This window comes from Mus musculus, chromosome 14 (assembly GCF_000001635.26).
Source record: "Mus musculus strain C57BL/6J chromosome 14, GRCm38.p6 C57BL/6J".
Lineage (NCBI taxonomy): Eukaryota > Metazoa > Chordata > Mammalia > Rodentia > Muridae > Mus > Mus musculus.
In genome coordinates, this window is record NC_000080.6 from 53,964,715 (window position 1) to 53,978,052 (window position 13,338).

General features: G+C 39.6%; 1 long non-coding RNA gene, 1 pseudogene and 2 further genes across 1 annotated transcript in view; 3 read left to right on the top strand and 1 right to left on the bottom strand.

Moving 5' to 3' along the window:
* The window catches only part of Tcra (T cell receptor alpha chain), a 1,796,232-nt gene that overhangs the window by 1,536,748 nt on the left and 246,146 nt on the right, over positions 1-13,338 (top strand).
* The window catches only part of Gm30392, a 101,991-nt gene that overhangs the window by 71,130 nt on the left and 17,523 nt on the right, over positions 1-13,338 (bottom strand). The window lies entirely within an intron of this gene.
* Tcrd (T cell receptor delta chain) overlaps positions 1-13,338 on the top strand; it is a 213,126-nt gene that overhangs the window by 18,642 nt on the left and 181,146 nt on the right.
* On the top strand, positions 12,439-12,964 carry Trav23 (T cell receptor alpha variable 23; annotated as a pseudogene). Its single transcript is given in 2 exon segments — positions 12,439-12,481; positions 12,661-12,964. Coding segments are annotated over 2 exon segments (347 nt in total).

A 13,338-nucleotide genomic window follows, 5' to 3' on the forward strand; every position in this document is an offset into this window, starting at 1 on the left:
ATCTCATCATGAGTTTATCTCCCTGATTTATGCTTCTGTTGGAACTTACCCTCATTATGGAACACTCATCCCACTTAACCAACTGACTATTGTTTATGATGTTTCCAACAGCCTAGATGTCCATCAGTGGTTGGATAAATAATAAAAATATAGCACATTTACACAATAGATTGGTATTAGATATTAGATATAGATTGATAATAGATTGGTAATAGATTCCACTGTGAAAATTGAATTATGAAATTTGAAGATAAATAAATGGATCTATAAAAAAATGATCCTTAGTAAGGTAACCCAGACCCAAAAACAACAAATATTTTGTGGTTTTCCTTATATGTGAATGTTAGATTTTAATCAATTGATAGACATGCTGCAATCCATATAACTACAGGGATTAGGTGTTGAGTGAGGAATTAAGGGGAAGGGGAAGGTCTCCTTCTATAGAGAAATATTCAGGAGAGTAGAGCAGGATGATTGAACAGGGAGAAGGATGGAAGAAAGGAGGATGGGAGAGGATATGGGGAGAGAGAACAAATACTAATACTTAACTAATACAAATACTTAACTAATACTTAACTAATACAAAGGGCCATTTTGGAGGTCATATGGAATCTTACTACTGTAGAAGCTTTTTAAAATATATACATACATGGAAAATTCTAAGTGAAGTCATCAAATAATGGGAGAGACAATGCCTCAACTAAACATCTTTTGCCTCCAAGTGAAACTTCCAGTGGCAGGCAGGAATGGGTTACATCTAGTTGAGTCATTGTCCAAAGGGAACCCACAAAATCCCCCCAAACTTCTCAAGCTATTGTCAAGGCTGTTGCTTGCTCTCCACAAACTGATGGAAAGTCCTATTGATGAAGACAAGTGCATATTGCATTGAACATGAAGAAATTAAGCCAGTGGCTAACTACAGCCTTCACCCGTATTGATTAGTGTTTGTGGTAGTAGAAGGTACTCTACATTCTACCAGCAAAAAAAGGTCAATCTAACTACAAGCCCTGTGATCTTATAATGGTAACCAACTTGTATAGCATACTGAATTGTCTATATAACATACTGAATTTCCTGTATGACATACTAGTGCAATAGTGGCATAAACACTGTGGAAGCAACCAACCTCTCTTTGGTTGAATTTAAGGCCCACTCCACAAGATGGAACCCATGCCTGACACTGTTCATGTGGCCAAGAATCTGAGACTGTACAGGCCATGAGCCTAGGGAAAAAGAAAATACTATATATAGTTTTACTAAAGAGGCATAGCAATAGAATGACTCCAAATGGCATTCTGCTATACCCATAGATATCGATCATCATCAGAGAAGCTTTCTCTGAGTAGTAGATGGGAACCAACATAGAGACCTACAACTGGAAAAGGTGTAAAGAGTGATGGATTGGGAACACTCAGTTCTTGATCAACCCCCTCTCCTCAGGGCTCAGAAAGCTATTCAGGAAAGGAGACAGAAGGAGTGTAAGAACCAGTGGGGATGGATCACTCCAAGAATACATTGTCTTCCAGGCAACAGTACTTATTAACTCACAGAGATAGTGGCAGCATGCACTTAACCTGCACAGGATTTCAGTGCTGAGAACACAGATACAAATTCCTACCCCTAATCAAAGACTCATCTCCAATTAACCCCCAACCTGCAAAGGAAAAATTAGTCTTCTCCAGTGGAATCTCACTGGACATACTAACCACACTTAAGGGTAGGCTCTATGCCCAGCAGTATATGGCCAACACAAAAGAAACCCAGTGGTATTTTGTAGATGTTTTATCTTAGACTGTTTTATCTGGGCATTTTCTGTCTGCTCATCTTTGTGTATTATGGTTTATGACTTTGTGTTTTTTGGTGTGTGTGTGTATGTGTGTGTGTGTGTGTGTGTGTGTGTGTGTGTGTGTGTGTGTGTGTATGTGTGTGTGTATTTTGGGGGAGTGATTCTGTTTTGTTTTGGTTTTCTTTCTTTATTTGCCTGTTTGTTTCCTAGAGAAAGAATGGAAGACCATAAGAACATAGACTCCGGTGGGGAGGATCTGAGAAGAATTGGGTGAGGAAAAACTATGATCAGAATATATTGTATGAAAAAATATTTGCAATAAAAGATATGTGTGTGTATGTATGTATGTATGTATATATATATATATATATATATATATATATATATATATATACATATACATATACATATACATATACATATATATACCAAATATCCACTCCTCTTTGTGTGTAATACTGAGTTATGTGTCCAGGTAGAGCCGACCACTCCCACCTTTTGGGGTTAACTAAAACCTTAAGCATAGTTATAAGACAACAAACTTAACCATTTACAATCCATGTGTTCTTTACTGCCTCCCCACTAAAGTAAACTTTAGTAATCATGAACTGAGTTTTATTCATCCACAGCAGCAGTGCTTTCATTCTTTAATCATAAGTGTGTGGGTCAATTTTTTAGTAAAATTGATAGAATTCTTCATTATAATTTACAGAGATACAATTTTAGATTGCTAACTCCTCTGTCATTAACTCAGGACTCTAAGCTAACTCAAAGGGACACATGTGTGCTGAAAATAATATCAATAACAATATTGTGCTGGCAACAACTGTAGTGATAGCAGCTAACACTCATTGACTGTGTATTTATCTCTCATGTTCTGATAGATATATAAGATGTATTACTTCATCCAGTAGTCCCAACAAATCTAGGTACAGGGAATATTGATATATCCCAATTTTATAATAAGGATTTCACATTCAGAGAAATAATGTTGCCTAGAGTCAAACAATATATATGTTCACTAGATTCTCTGATCCCTTATAACAAGCCCCATTAATTTAATAGCTGTGTAGATAGAAGATAAGAAAGATATACGTGAAAATGGTTCTGTGTTGTGTGTCTACTTCTCACTTAAGAGTAACACAGTGAACCTGACATCACTTATTTTTATTAGTAGTTCAATGTAAATATAACACTGTTAAGTTATTGATTTTTAACATGAATGATTTGAGCCTTATTAACATTAGTTGATAATTATTTAATTTTGATTATTTGCAATAAAGCAATATATATAAATATATACATATATACTAAAGTTGTTTCCAAATATCTCAATATTTGGAATATTTCAATGTTTGAAACTTTTTCACTTCATTTTCAAATTACACTTTAAATTTAAACTCTAAAATAAAAGTTTGGCCAGGGGTGCTGGCAAATGTTCAATGTGCTAGTCTATCTTTAAAAAGCAGTGACACCCAAGGGAGAAAATAGACATTATCTCAGAAAACATTTCTGCTTGCAACTTCTTAAACGTATTTTTTCATATGGCAAAAAGTGGGTATAAATGTGCTTTCCAATTATTTTCCTTTATTGAAAACTTCTGTACACACATACAAACATACACACACACACACACACACACACACACACACACACAAATAATTGCCTTACTTCCTGCTCTATTGCTGTGATAAGACAACATGACCAAGGTAACTTATATAAGAAAGAATTTACTTCATACTTGGACTTCAGAGCATTGGAATCCATGACTATCATGACATGGAGCATGGCAGCAGGCAGGCAGGCATGATGCTGGAGCAGTAGCTGAGTGCTGACATCCTGTTCAACAATGTGGAGGCATGGATAGAAAGACTAGTTATGGTGCAAGTGTTTTGAAACTTCAAAACCCACACCCAATGATACACCTTCTCCAACAAGGCCACACTTCCTATTCTTTCCCAAACAGTTTAACCAACTGAGAACAGGGTATTTGAACATATGAGCCTATAAGGTCTACTCTCATTCAAACTACATTCCATTACTGGTCCCCACAAACTTGTGACCACACCATAATTCAAAATGCATCTAGTTCAACATCAAAAGTCCCCATTGACTTTAACAGTCTCAGTACAGTATAAGAGTCCAAAATCTCTTCTGAGACTCAAGCTAATCTCTTAACTATAACCCTCTGTTAAATCAAAAAGCAAATTATATACTTCCAACATATAATGGCATAGAATATACGTTATCATTTCAAAAGAGAGGAATGGAGGTATAATGAGGAAATACCAGATTAACAAAGGACTGAAACCCAGCAGGGCAAGCTCCAAGTATATAGCCCTGTGTCTGATGTCAAAAGGCAGTAAATTCATATATTAATATTCATTATATTTTTAATTATCCAAAATATATATAATTTCTCTATTGGCCAGAAATTTAGCATGTATGGAGATTGAGAATCATCTCCATGTTCTCATAGATTAAAAAAAAAATGAATAAAAACTATTTACTAGTACATTTATCTGATGGCTGTATTAAATTGTATTTTTTAACTTAAACTTGAGAACAAATAAAAATAGAGCTTGATAAATTTTGCTACAGTAAACCTAGCATTACATTCTAAATATGTCACCAAAAAACGTTTGCAGGAGTAAATGTGGAGAAATCAGGGCAGTATCGTTCTAACCACTACATTCCATTCCTATTTAGAAATGATCTTGATCATTTCTGTGTTAGTACATAAAAGTTTTATTTAATCAACTCTCAAATGTCCGCCATAATGAACAGCTAATTTGGATGACTTTTGAAAACAAAGGGTGAAAAAGGCTAACAAAAATAAAACTACCCAGTAAGTAAGACTAAAACAAGCGTTTCTTTTTCTTAAAATATAACCACATATATGCGGAAGAAATGGTTTGGACTACTCTAAATGTTATAGATAAATTCTCAGTCAGTCTTCATGAAGTGGTGTTAGAGACTGGGGGTGGGGTGGGGTGCTTGTTTCAATAAACCTAATACATTTTCTGAAGCTTAACTTGTACAGAGAGGTGCAGACGAGATCCAAAAGTATGAATGACGGAGTTCTTGCTGATGCAAAGACCCTTGAACATTTATCTCTCTCTAGGAAGGGCAGTTTGAAATGGCATGGCCACTGACTGAAAGAAAAAGTTATGGAGTCTGGGAAGAAAGAAAAGCAATAATGTGGCTGCCTTTGTGGGAGGGGCACTGGGGGAGCACAGAAGAGCAACTTCAAATAAGCACTAAACTGACACTCCTGGGGAACGCACTTGCTTGTTGCAGCACGTTCAGTTAGTAATCCATTACTGAGAAACAGTGTCCCTGAGCTGGAAGTTAATCTACAAAACTGAAAGAAAAAAATTAACCCCAGAGTGTAATGTGGGTTACTGCCTTAATTGATGCCAAATTGCTATGATCATGATCAGGGCAACACACTGAAGAAAGCATTTGATTGGAGGGCTGGCTTACAGTTTCAGAGACTCGAGTCCATGATCATCATGGCTGGGAGCATGGGCAGCAAGCAGACAGGCACTGGAACAGTAGCTGAAAGGCCACGTCTCCTCAAGCAAGTTCAAGGCAGAAAAGGCAAAACTGGCCTTGGTATCGGTATTTGAGACCTTAATTCTACCCCCAGTGACACACCTCCTCCAACAAGGGCACACCTCCTAACCCTTCCCCAGCAGCTCCAACTGGGGGCCAGCATTCACATCTATGAGCCTATAACAATATCTTATTTTGCAGTCTACTCATTTACATTTTTCCTGTTAGCCTTTGTAGAATCAGTGTTTTGTGGTTTTCTCAATGAAGACTTTGATAAAACTTGAATGCAGCCCCCAATTTATGTGAAAATATAACCTTTGCCACAGTTAGTGATGGTCTATCATTGTTTTGGATGATCAGTTTCATATACTTAAGCTATAAAATCCTGATTCCATATCCAACTGGTTTAGACAAGAAGGTAGCTGGCCACTATTTACTTAATTTTATCATCCTAACATGCAAATATTCTTTCAGAAGAACCCTAATGAAGCACATGTTTTGGAACATTCTTAATTCCTTTTTAGTAGTCTGAATTTGGCCATGAAGGAAAGAGAAAGTTGATTAATTTATGTCAAAACTTTCTAATTCTGTGAAGTAGTTTAGACCTTTCTTCATAGCCATTTGGCACATTCTAGCTTTGAACAGCAACTTCATAGAGACATATTCTGCAAGCAAAGAAACGTTCATGAAGCAAATTCATTCTGTCCTGTACCCTCATGGAAAGGTTTTATATTTCTGTGGATATGACAAGAGCCTAAATATGTCAGTGTGAACTTGCCTCTAACTTGAAATGACCCTACTAAATATATGCCAATATCCTAGATGCAAAAGCCTATTCCAATTACTTAGGAGCTACAGGAGAATTTAGTTGTTAATTCAATAGCATGCAGTCATCCCCCCACCCCACCCCACCCCCACACCCTCTCCCCCGAAATAAGTTTCTTCAGGCTTTCCTTCTTTCTTTCCACCAATCCCTACTTTTTCCATTGAAGGCTACAGCACCTTCTCTACCAATTTCTTGAGTTCTAGTGTTCCTAACTTTTCTTCTAGGTTACATGCAAGTTCTAGAGAATTAAATTAATTGCCCAGTCTCAAGTAGCACCTAACTGCTCTAGACTGATAAGAGTCTAGAGCTTCTCTATGAGAGTCCCTCATCACAAACCCATCACCGTGGCAAACTGAAGGCATCAGAGCTCATCAGTACATCTCCTTTGGATCCCTGTACAGGATAGTTTCCTGTCAACTTGACACAAGCTAAAGTCATCTGAAAGGAGGGAACCTCCATGAAGAAAATGCCTCCATATGATCAGGCTTCAGTCAAGCCTGTAGGGCATTTTCTTAATTAGTGATTGACAGAGGAGGGCCCAGCCTATTGTAGAGTGGCACTGTTCCTAGGCTGGTTATCTTGAGTTCTATAAGAAGGCAGGCTGAGCAAGTTATGGGGAGCAAGCCAGGAAACACCCCTTCATGCCTCTGCATCAGCTCCTGTCTCCAGGATTCTTTTTCCGTCTGAGTTTCTGTCTTGACTTCCTTAGATGATGAACAATGACAAACAAAGCATAAGCCAAACAAACTCTTTCCTTTCCAACTTGCTTTTTGGTCATGGTATTTAATCAGAGTACTAGAAATCCTAACTAGTCAGTCTTCCTCCAGAGAACTAACCTTGTGAAGGAAATCGTTAATTCCTCTGAGACATTTTACTTGGACTAGGAAGCTCCATTGGCCCTGAAGTGGGAAAGGTAAGTTCTTGTATCCAGAATATCAAAGTCAACTTAAAATGTTCATCCTCTGGTCAATTAGTACCCCAAATATAAGTGTGAGGCACAAATGTCTAAACTCATTAATGTCGGGTCTCTGAAACCCAGGCCAAAGGCTAACTGAGGTGCCTATTAACATACCAAAGGAGACACTGGCTAGCTGTCCCACCACTCAGTACCTGTGACTCCTCTTAGCACATCTCACCCTGTGCTCTACCTTAAAGCTTTCCCTCCCAGAGGCTGAGTTTCTATTTCCCTTCGGTCACCATAGAACTTAGCCATTTTTAGTCCACTGCTCTCTTGGCCTCCTGACCTTTTTGCCTGGGCTGCTCTCTCTACCCCTCTCCCCTCTCATGGTCCAGTTTAGTTTTCCAGCTATGTTCAGCCTGGACTCTTTTCTCTGACTGCTTTTTCCCTTGTATCTACAATAAAAATCTTCTCCATACTTTCAGAGTAGTCTCCTCCTCCTTAAATTTCTTTTTTTCACTCAATGAGGTCATAAACAATACAAAGAATCATATAGGGATGGGACTCTGATGAGGAAGTGTTTATAGAGGTGGGGGTGAATATAGAGAGGGTGGGTGAGAGTAATCATGATGCATGTATGAAATTATTTACATGTATGAAACTGGCAAAGAACAGAGTTAATAAAAATAGAAAACCATAAATCAATTGATGTAATCAAATTGTAGAAATCAATTTGATGTAAATCCAAAACCATTACCAAAACTCACAAAGCCATCCCTGTTCTGCCTTGCTTCTCTGACCTCATCTCCCATGACTTCATTACCTGGACTAAACTGTGTACCTACCATCTCCTATATGACCTTCTATGTCTCTCTCCCTATCTTGCCCCTGTGCTCAATGCCCTGGCCACTAGTGTGTAGAGAGTATATCAATGAACCCTCTTGCCTTCTAATTTCAAGCTAGTTTCTACTCAAGAGGAGCTCCTACAGAGATCAGAGGGAAGAAGTTTAGTAAAGGTCAAGATGTCTCTTCCCCCAGCTTCTTCCTTGGGACTAACAAAGGCTGGTATTGACCCATATGTACCAAATCAATTTCTGAAGGAGGCTTTTCCAGATAGCTTATTTCCAGTTCTGAGAACCACTCCTCTCTCATTCAATACCTAGAGTGATGCTTGTCCCAGGGTATATATATATATGTTTGTATATATGTTTGTATATGTATATATGTATGTATTATATGTATTAGTATAATAATATTAGTATAATACATGTATATATATATATATATAGAGAGAGAGAGAGAGAGAGAGCTTACTCATACTTTTATATGTTTAAAACTGATGGCATGTTTCCCTAATTATACAGGTAGCCATTAATTTCCTGCCAGAATTCTAACACTGATTTCAGATAAAAATGTATGTCAATCTCAGTTTAAATGTTGCTTCTTCAGTGAGATCTTTCCTCCCCTGCCTGTTAAACCTCTCTCAGGTCCTGTATATTTTCTGTAACAATATCCACTGCACTTAGTGGCAAACACTGAAATGTAGCACTTTCCTCTAAGAGAGAGCATTCCATCTTGGTGGGAAGCTCATTAAACTTCAGGAAGTAGAGTCAGGCGTAGGGGCTCACACCTTTAATCCTAAGCAAATGGGATCTCTGAGTTTGAGGCCAGCCTGGTCTACAGAGTGAGTGCAGGGACAGCTACACAGAGAAACCCTAATCACAGACTGATCGAGAAAAACGTACTGCAAATGTCTAAACAGGGAATGTGTCAGAACAATAACTGCTTGCTGTTTGCTTAGTTTCTCTGTGTTCTCACTGCCCATTCATCTGTGACTCTGTCTTCTACCTCCAAGTCTCACCAGAGTCATTTCACTTTCACACTTCACTATGATCTCAACACCTCACATATGCAGATTGACTTCCCAGCTCCTGTAACTGATGCCACACTCCTGTTAGAGTTCACAACTAGGCACCTGTTCCTTTTGTCCCTTGAAGTCCTCTGAAAGCTACTTTGCTTCAGTGAAATCTTTTCCTTGCTCTTTCCACCCCCACCCCAATTCCTAGTAGCTCTCTATACTACTGACACACTTTCTTCTAAGATGTCTTTACCCTGGGGCTGGATAGAGGGCTCAACAGTTAAGAGCATATGCTGCTTTCGAAGAGGACCCTAGGTCAGATCCCAGCACTTAAATTAGGAGTTCACAACCGCCTATGTCTCCAGCTCTAAACAATCTGATGACCTACCAAAGGCCCCGCATGCATGTTTAATGCTTACACAGAGAGACACTCACCAGTGCATATGATGGTTTGTGTGCATTGTCAACTCGGCAGAATCTTGAATCATGGCAAACAGACCTCTGGGCGTGCATGTATGCAATTAACTCCATTATGTTCATCATTTGGGGAAGTGTTAAGCACCATGAATGGTGTCATTCCCTGGCTAGCATCCTGGACTGCACACACAAAAACTGGGAGCTGAGAAGCTGCAGGAAGTTAATTCTCTGCCTCTTGGTTGTGGATGTGGTATGTCCAGCTACTTCAAGCTCTTGCCACTCTGACTTCCAGCCATGATGGAACAATGAGCCAGAGTAAACCTTTCTGCCTCGAGTTGCTTTTTTTTCAGAGTGTTTTGTTCCAGCAACCAGACAAATAAGTAAGGCACTGGCTATTCAACATCCCACATCAGTTCCTGACTCCACACATGAATGTGGCTCTGCCTGACTCTGAGAGTTCTCCAGAACCAATGCCTCGGTTTTAGGACCCATCGTGATTCCAACAGGTGATTTTTCATCCAGTAGTTTTGGTTCAATCATTCTCAGACTTTTTTTTTTAAAAGCATTTCACCTTCTCTTGTATCTTGCCATCCTCTCTGAAACAATCTTTAACTCCCTCTCTACCGCACTGTTGCATATCCTTCAGATCTCAGTGCATCCAGAGAAACCACCCTGAACTGCTACAGCCTTTCACAATCTCCTCTCTTCTGAATACTCATAGCCTGCCCCTAAAATTATAAACCAATGCTATGTTGCCTGGCACCAATAGTTTTTAATCTATGTTTAATGCTAAACTGCCTAACTAACTTACAACTCCATTGAGGTTGAGATTAGATCTTGTGAAATTACATAATATTACTTACCTGATATTTGATGTGTGCATGGTATGTGATTTTGACTGTGATGCGTTGAATTTCTGCTAATGCCTTTCGTTTACTTGGGTGGTCTTAAGGGGGAAAGGATCAGTTCTAGGTGTCTTATCTGTTATAGACTTCATATAGGAAATCGTGTTTCTATGGCTCCTCCTTTGAGTCAGAGAATTGAGTTTAGGATTTAAAATATAGAAAAATTATATGGAGAAAACTATCTAACATTGACTGAAATGAACATGATGGGAAAACCCTACCTGTTCCCTATGTTCCCCAAATCCTAACAAACACTGCTAGATATGTGTAGAAAATATGGCATTGGATATTAGTCCAATAAGTGAGTGGAGGGTGTTGAGTCAACTTCTGTCTATGTGACCTTAAGCATTTAGTGCAACTCCTGGAGGCTTCCGATCCTCTTCTGTAAAGTTAAACGCTGTGATGATTTAATGTGATTATGCATTTATTTGACATAATGCTTAGTCTGCAGTCAAATTAAATACACATCAGCTATCACAGTCTTACTTTGCTCTTTTTCCATATTCTTGTGTAAGAGTTGAGAAAGTAGAGAACCTGACTCCAGAAGTCAAGATGGCACAGAAAGGTATTCCTCCTACAGAGGGGCAGTTACAACCCACAAGTGACCCACTGCATGTGTCTAAGGAAGCCTTCAAGGGACACCCTTCCATGCCACTCCTAGCAACAGTCCACAGGATAGACATCTTTTCAAGTCAGACTTGCAACTCAGTCTAGCATGATGAAAAGATTCAAATTCTGATCTGCAGAAAGGATAAATTCTAAGACTGTGATATGGATGTGATGAGCTGCACTCAGGTGGAGGCAATCAATGCTTTCTCTCAGAATTTTAAAACTTGAAATTAGGAAAAGAAAGCTTGAGTATTTCTTTGGTGATTACACTGTGAGATAAAACTCAGCCAGGAAGTATTTTCAATCATGCCCACTACCTTGCAGCAGCAGCCAGTCCAAGTGAAAGAAGCTGATGCATACAGAGAGGTGGAGAGATGGAAAAACTTCCAAGATTCCCTCACAGCCCAGATGCCTGAAGCCAAGCCCAGATACACCTTTCAAATTTATCAGTGTGTTTCTCTTATTTGTTTATGTTTATTCAATTGATGCACCTTGGGGGAAAAGCCTTATGGAACCAGTGAGAATCTAAAAAAAAAAAAAAAAAAAATAGATTTTTCTTTTTTTTTCCCATTTTTTATTAGGTATTTAGCTCATTTACATTTCCAATGCTATACCAAAAGTCCCCCATAGCCACCCACCCCCACTCCCCTACCCACCCACTCCCCCTTTTTGGCCCTGGCGTTCCCCTGTACTGGGGCATATAAAGTTTGCGTGTCCAATGGGCCTCTCTTTCCAGTGATGGCCGACTAGGCCATCTTTTGATACATATGCAGCTAGAGACACGAGCTCCGGGGTACTGGTTAGTTCATAATGTTGTTCCACCTATAGGGTTGCAGATCCCTTTAGCTCCTTGGCTACTTTCTCTAGCTCCTCCATTGGGAGCCCTGTGATCCATCCAATAGCTGACTGTGAGCATCCACTTCTGTGTTTGCTAGGCCCCGAGATTTTTCTAGAAGAAAATTTAAGCGCCTGTTTGGATTGGTGGAGTAACTGGGAGGTGGGATGTCATTTGAGATGCAAACGAATGGAGTGATTAATTTAAAGAAGAGAAGAGAAGAGAAGAGAAGAGAAGAGAAGAGAAGAGAAGAGAAGAGAAGAGAAGAGAAGAGAAGAGAAGAGAAGCGAAGCGAAGCGAAGCGAAGCGAAGCGAAGCGAAGCGAAGCGAAGCGAAGCGAAGAGAAGAGAAGAGAAGAGAAGAGAAGAGAAGAGAAGAGAAGAGAAGAGAAGAGAAGAGAAGAGAAGAGAAGAGAAGAGAAAAAAAGAAAAGAAAAGAAAAGAAAAGAAAAGAAAAGAAAAGAAAAGAAAAGAAAAGAAAAGAAAAGAAAAGAAAAGAAAAGAAAAGAAAAAAAGGAGTGCTTTTTAGTAATCTAAGCATCCTGAAGAGGGCACTGTTTCCATATTCTCTCTCTCTCTCTCTCTCTCTCTCTCTCTCTCTCTCTCTCTCTCTCTCTCTCTCTCTCTCTCTCTCTCTCTCCTTCTCTCCCTTCCTGTGTTCTCCACCCCCTTTCCTTTTTATGAGAAGAAAGGCCTGAGTGAATTGCAAAATCCAAGTGTTCAGTGATCTGGCACAGGGAAAGGGAGATGAAGACAGCACTGGCAATGATACTGAGGCTTCAGCTAGACTGTGACTTAAGGTTCCCTGGGAAGACTGCTTCGAGGATAGAGCCATTACCTGTGTAATGTGCGATCCGCAGCAGCAAGGTTCGGGTTGCCTCACCTGTCTTCCTTGAGGAAGAACTGGGTAATGGAGTAACCAGTGACACCGCCCCCACCCCAACCTTCTGAGTTGCTCTCTTTGCACAGGGTTATGTGGAGAGAAGACAGTGCAGCAAACCCCTCCGTTTCTCGGCTCCTGGGAAGGAAGAAACAGCACTATCCTCTGCAGTTATTCAAGATCCGCTACAGACAGCCTGCTCTGGTATAGACAAGATCTGGGGGAAAGCCTGGAGTTTCTGTTTGCATTGCTGTCAAATGGAGCAGTGAAGAGAGATAGAAGATTAACAGCCTCACTTGATCAGAAAGCTCGCCTCAGCGCCCTGCACTTCTCCCCTGCACTTCTCCGGACTCCAGCACAGCCACTCTGCCATCTACTTCTGTGCCCTGGGCACACAGTGCTCTCCTGATGTTGTTGGTCTGTACCTAAACCTGCATCTAGCCCTCCAGGCTTCCTCAAAACTCAGACTGTCTTTGTAGGGCTTAGCTCTATCTCTTATCGTTCAATAAGGAAACTCCTGAAACAAATAGGGGGGAAAAAAGATAGTGTTTAACATTTATGTCCTTAAAAGGAATATAAATTTAAGAAGGAAAATCCCAAACATGTCTTTCCTGAAACTAGAGAGTCTTTTCTTGTTCTCTCTGGCTTCACAGTCAGCATCCATCATCCTTCCATCACAAAATGACTTTACCTTTATGCACTATCACAAATAATTCCTATGAAGTATGAAGTCATTGTTCACTTTAATGTGACAGTAACATTTAACA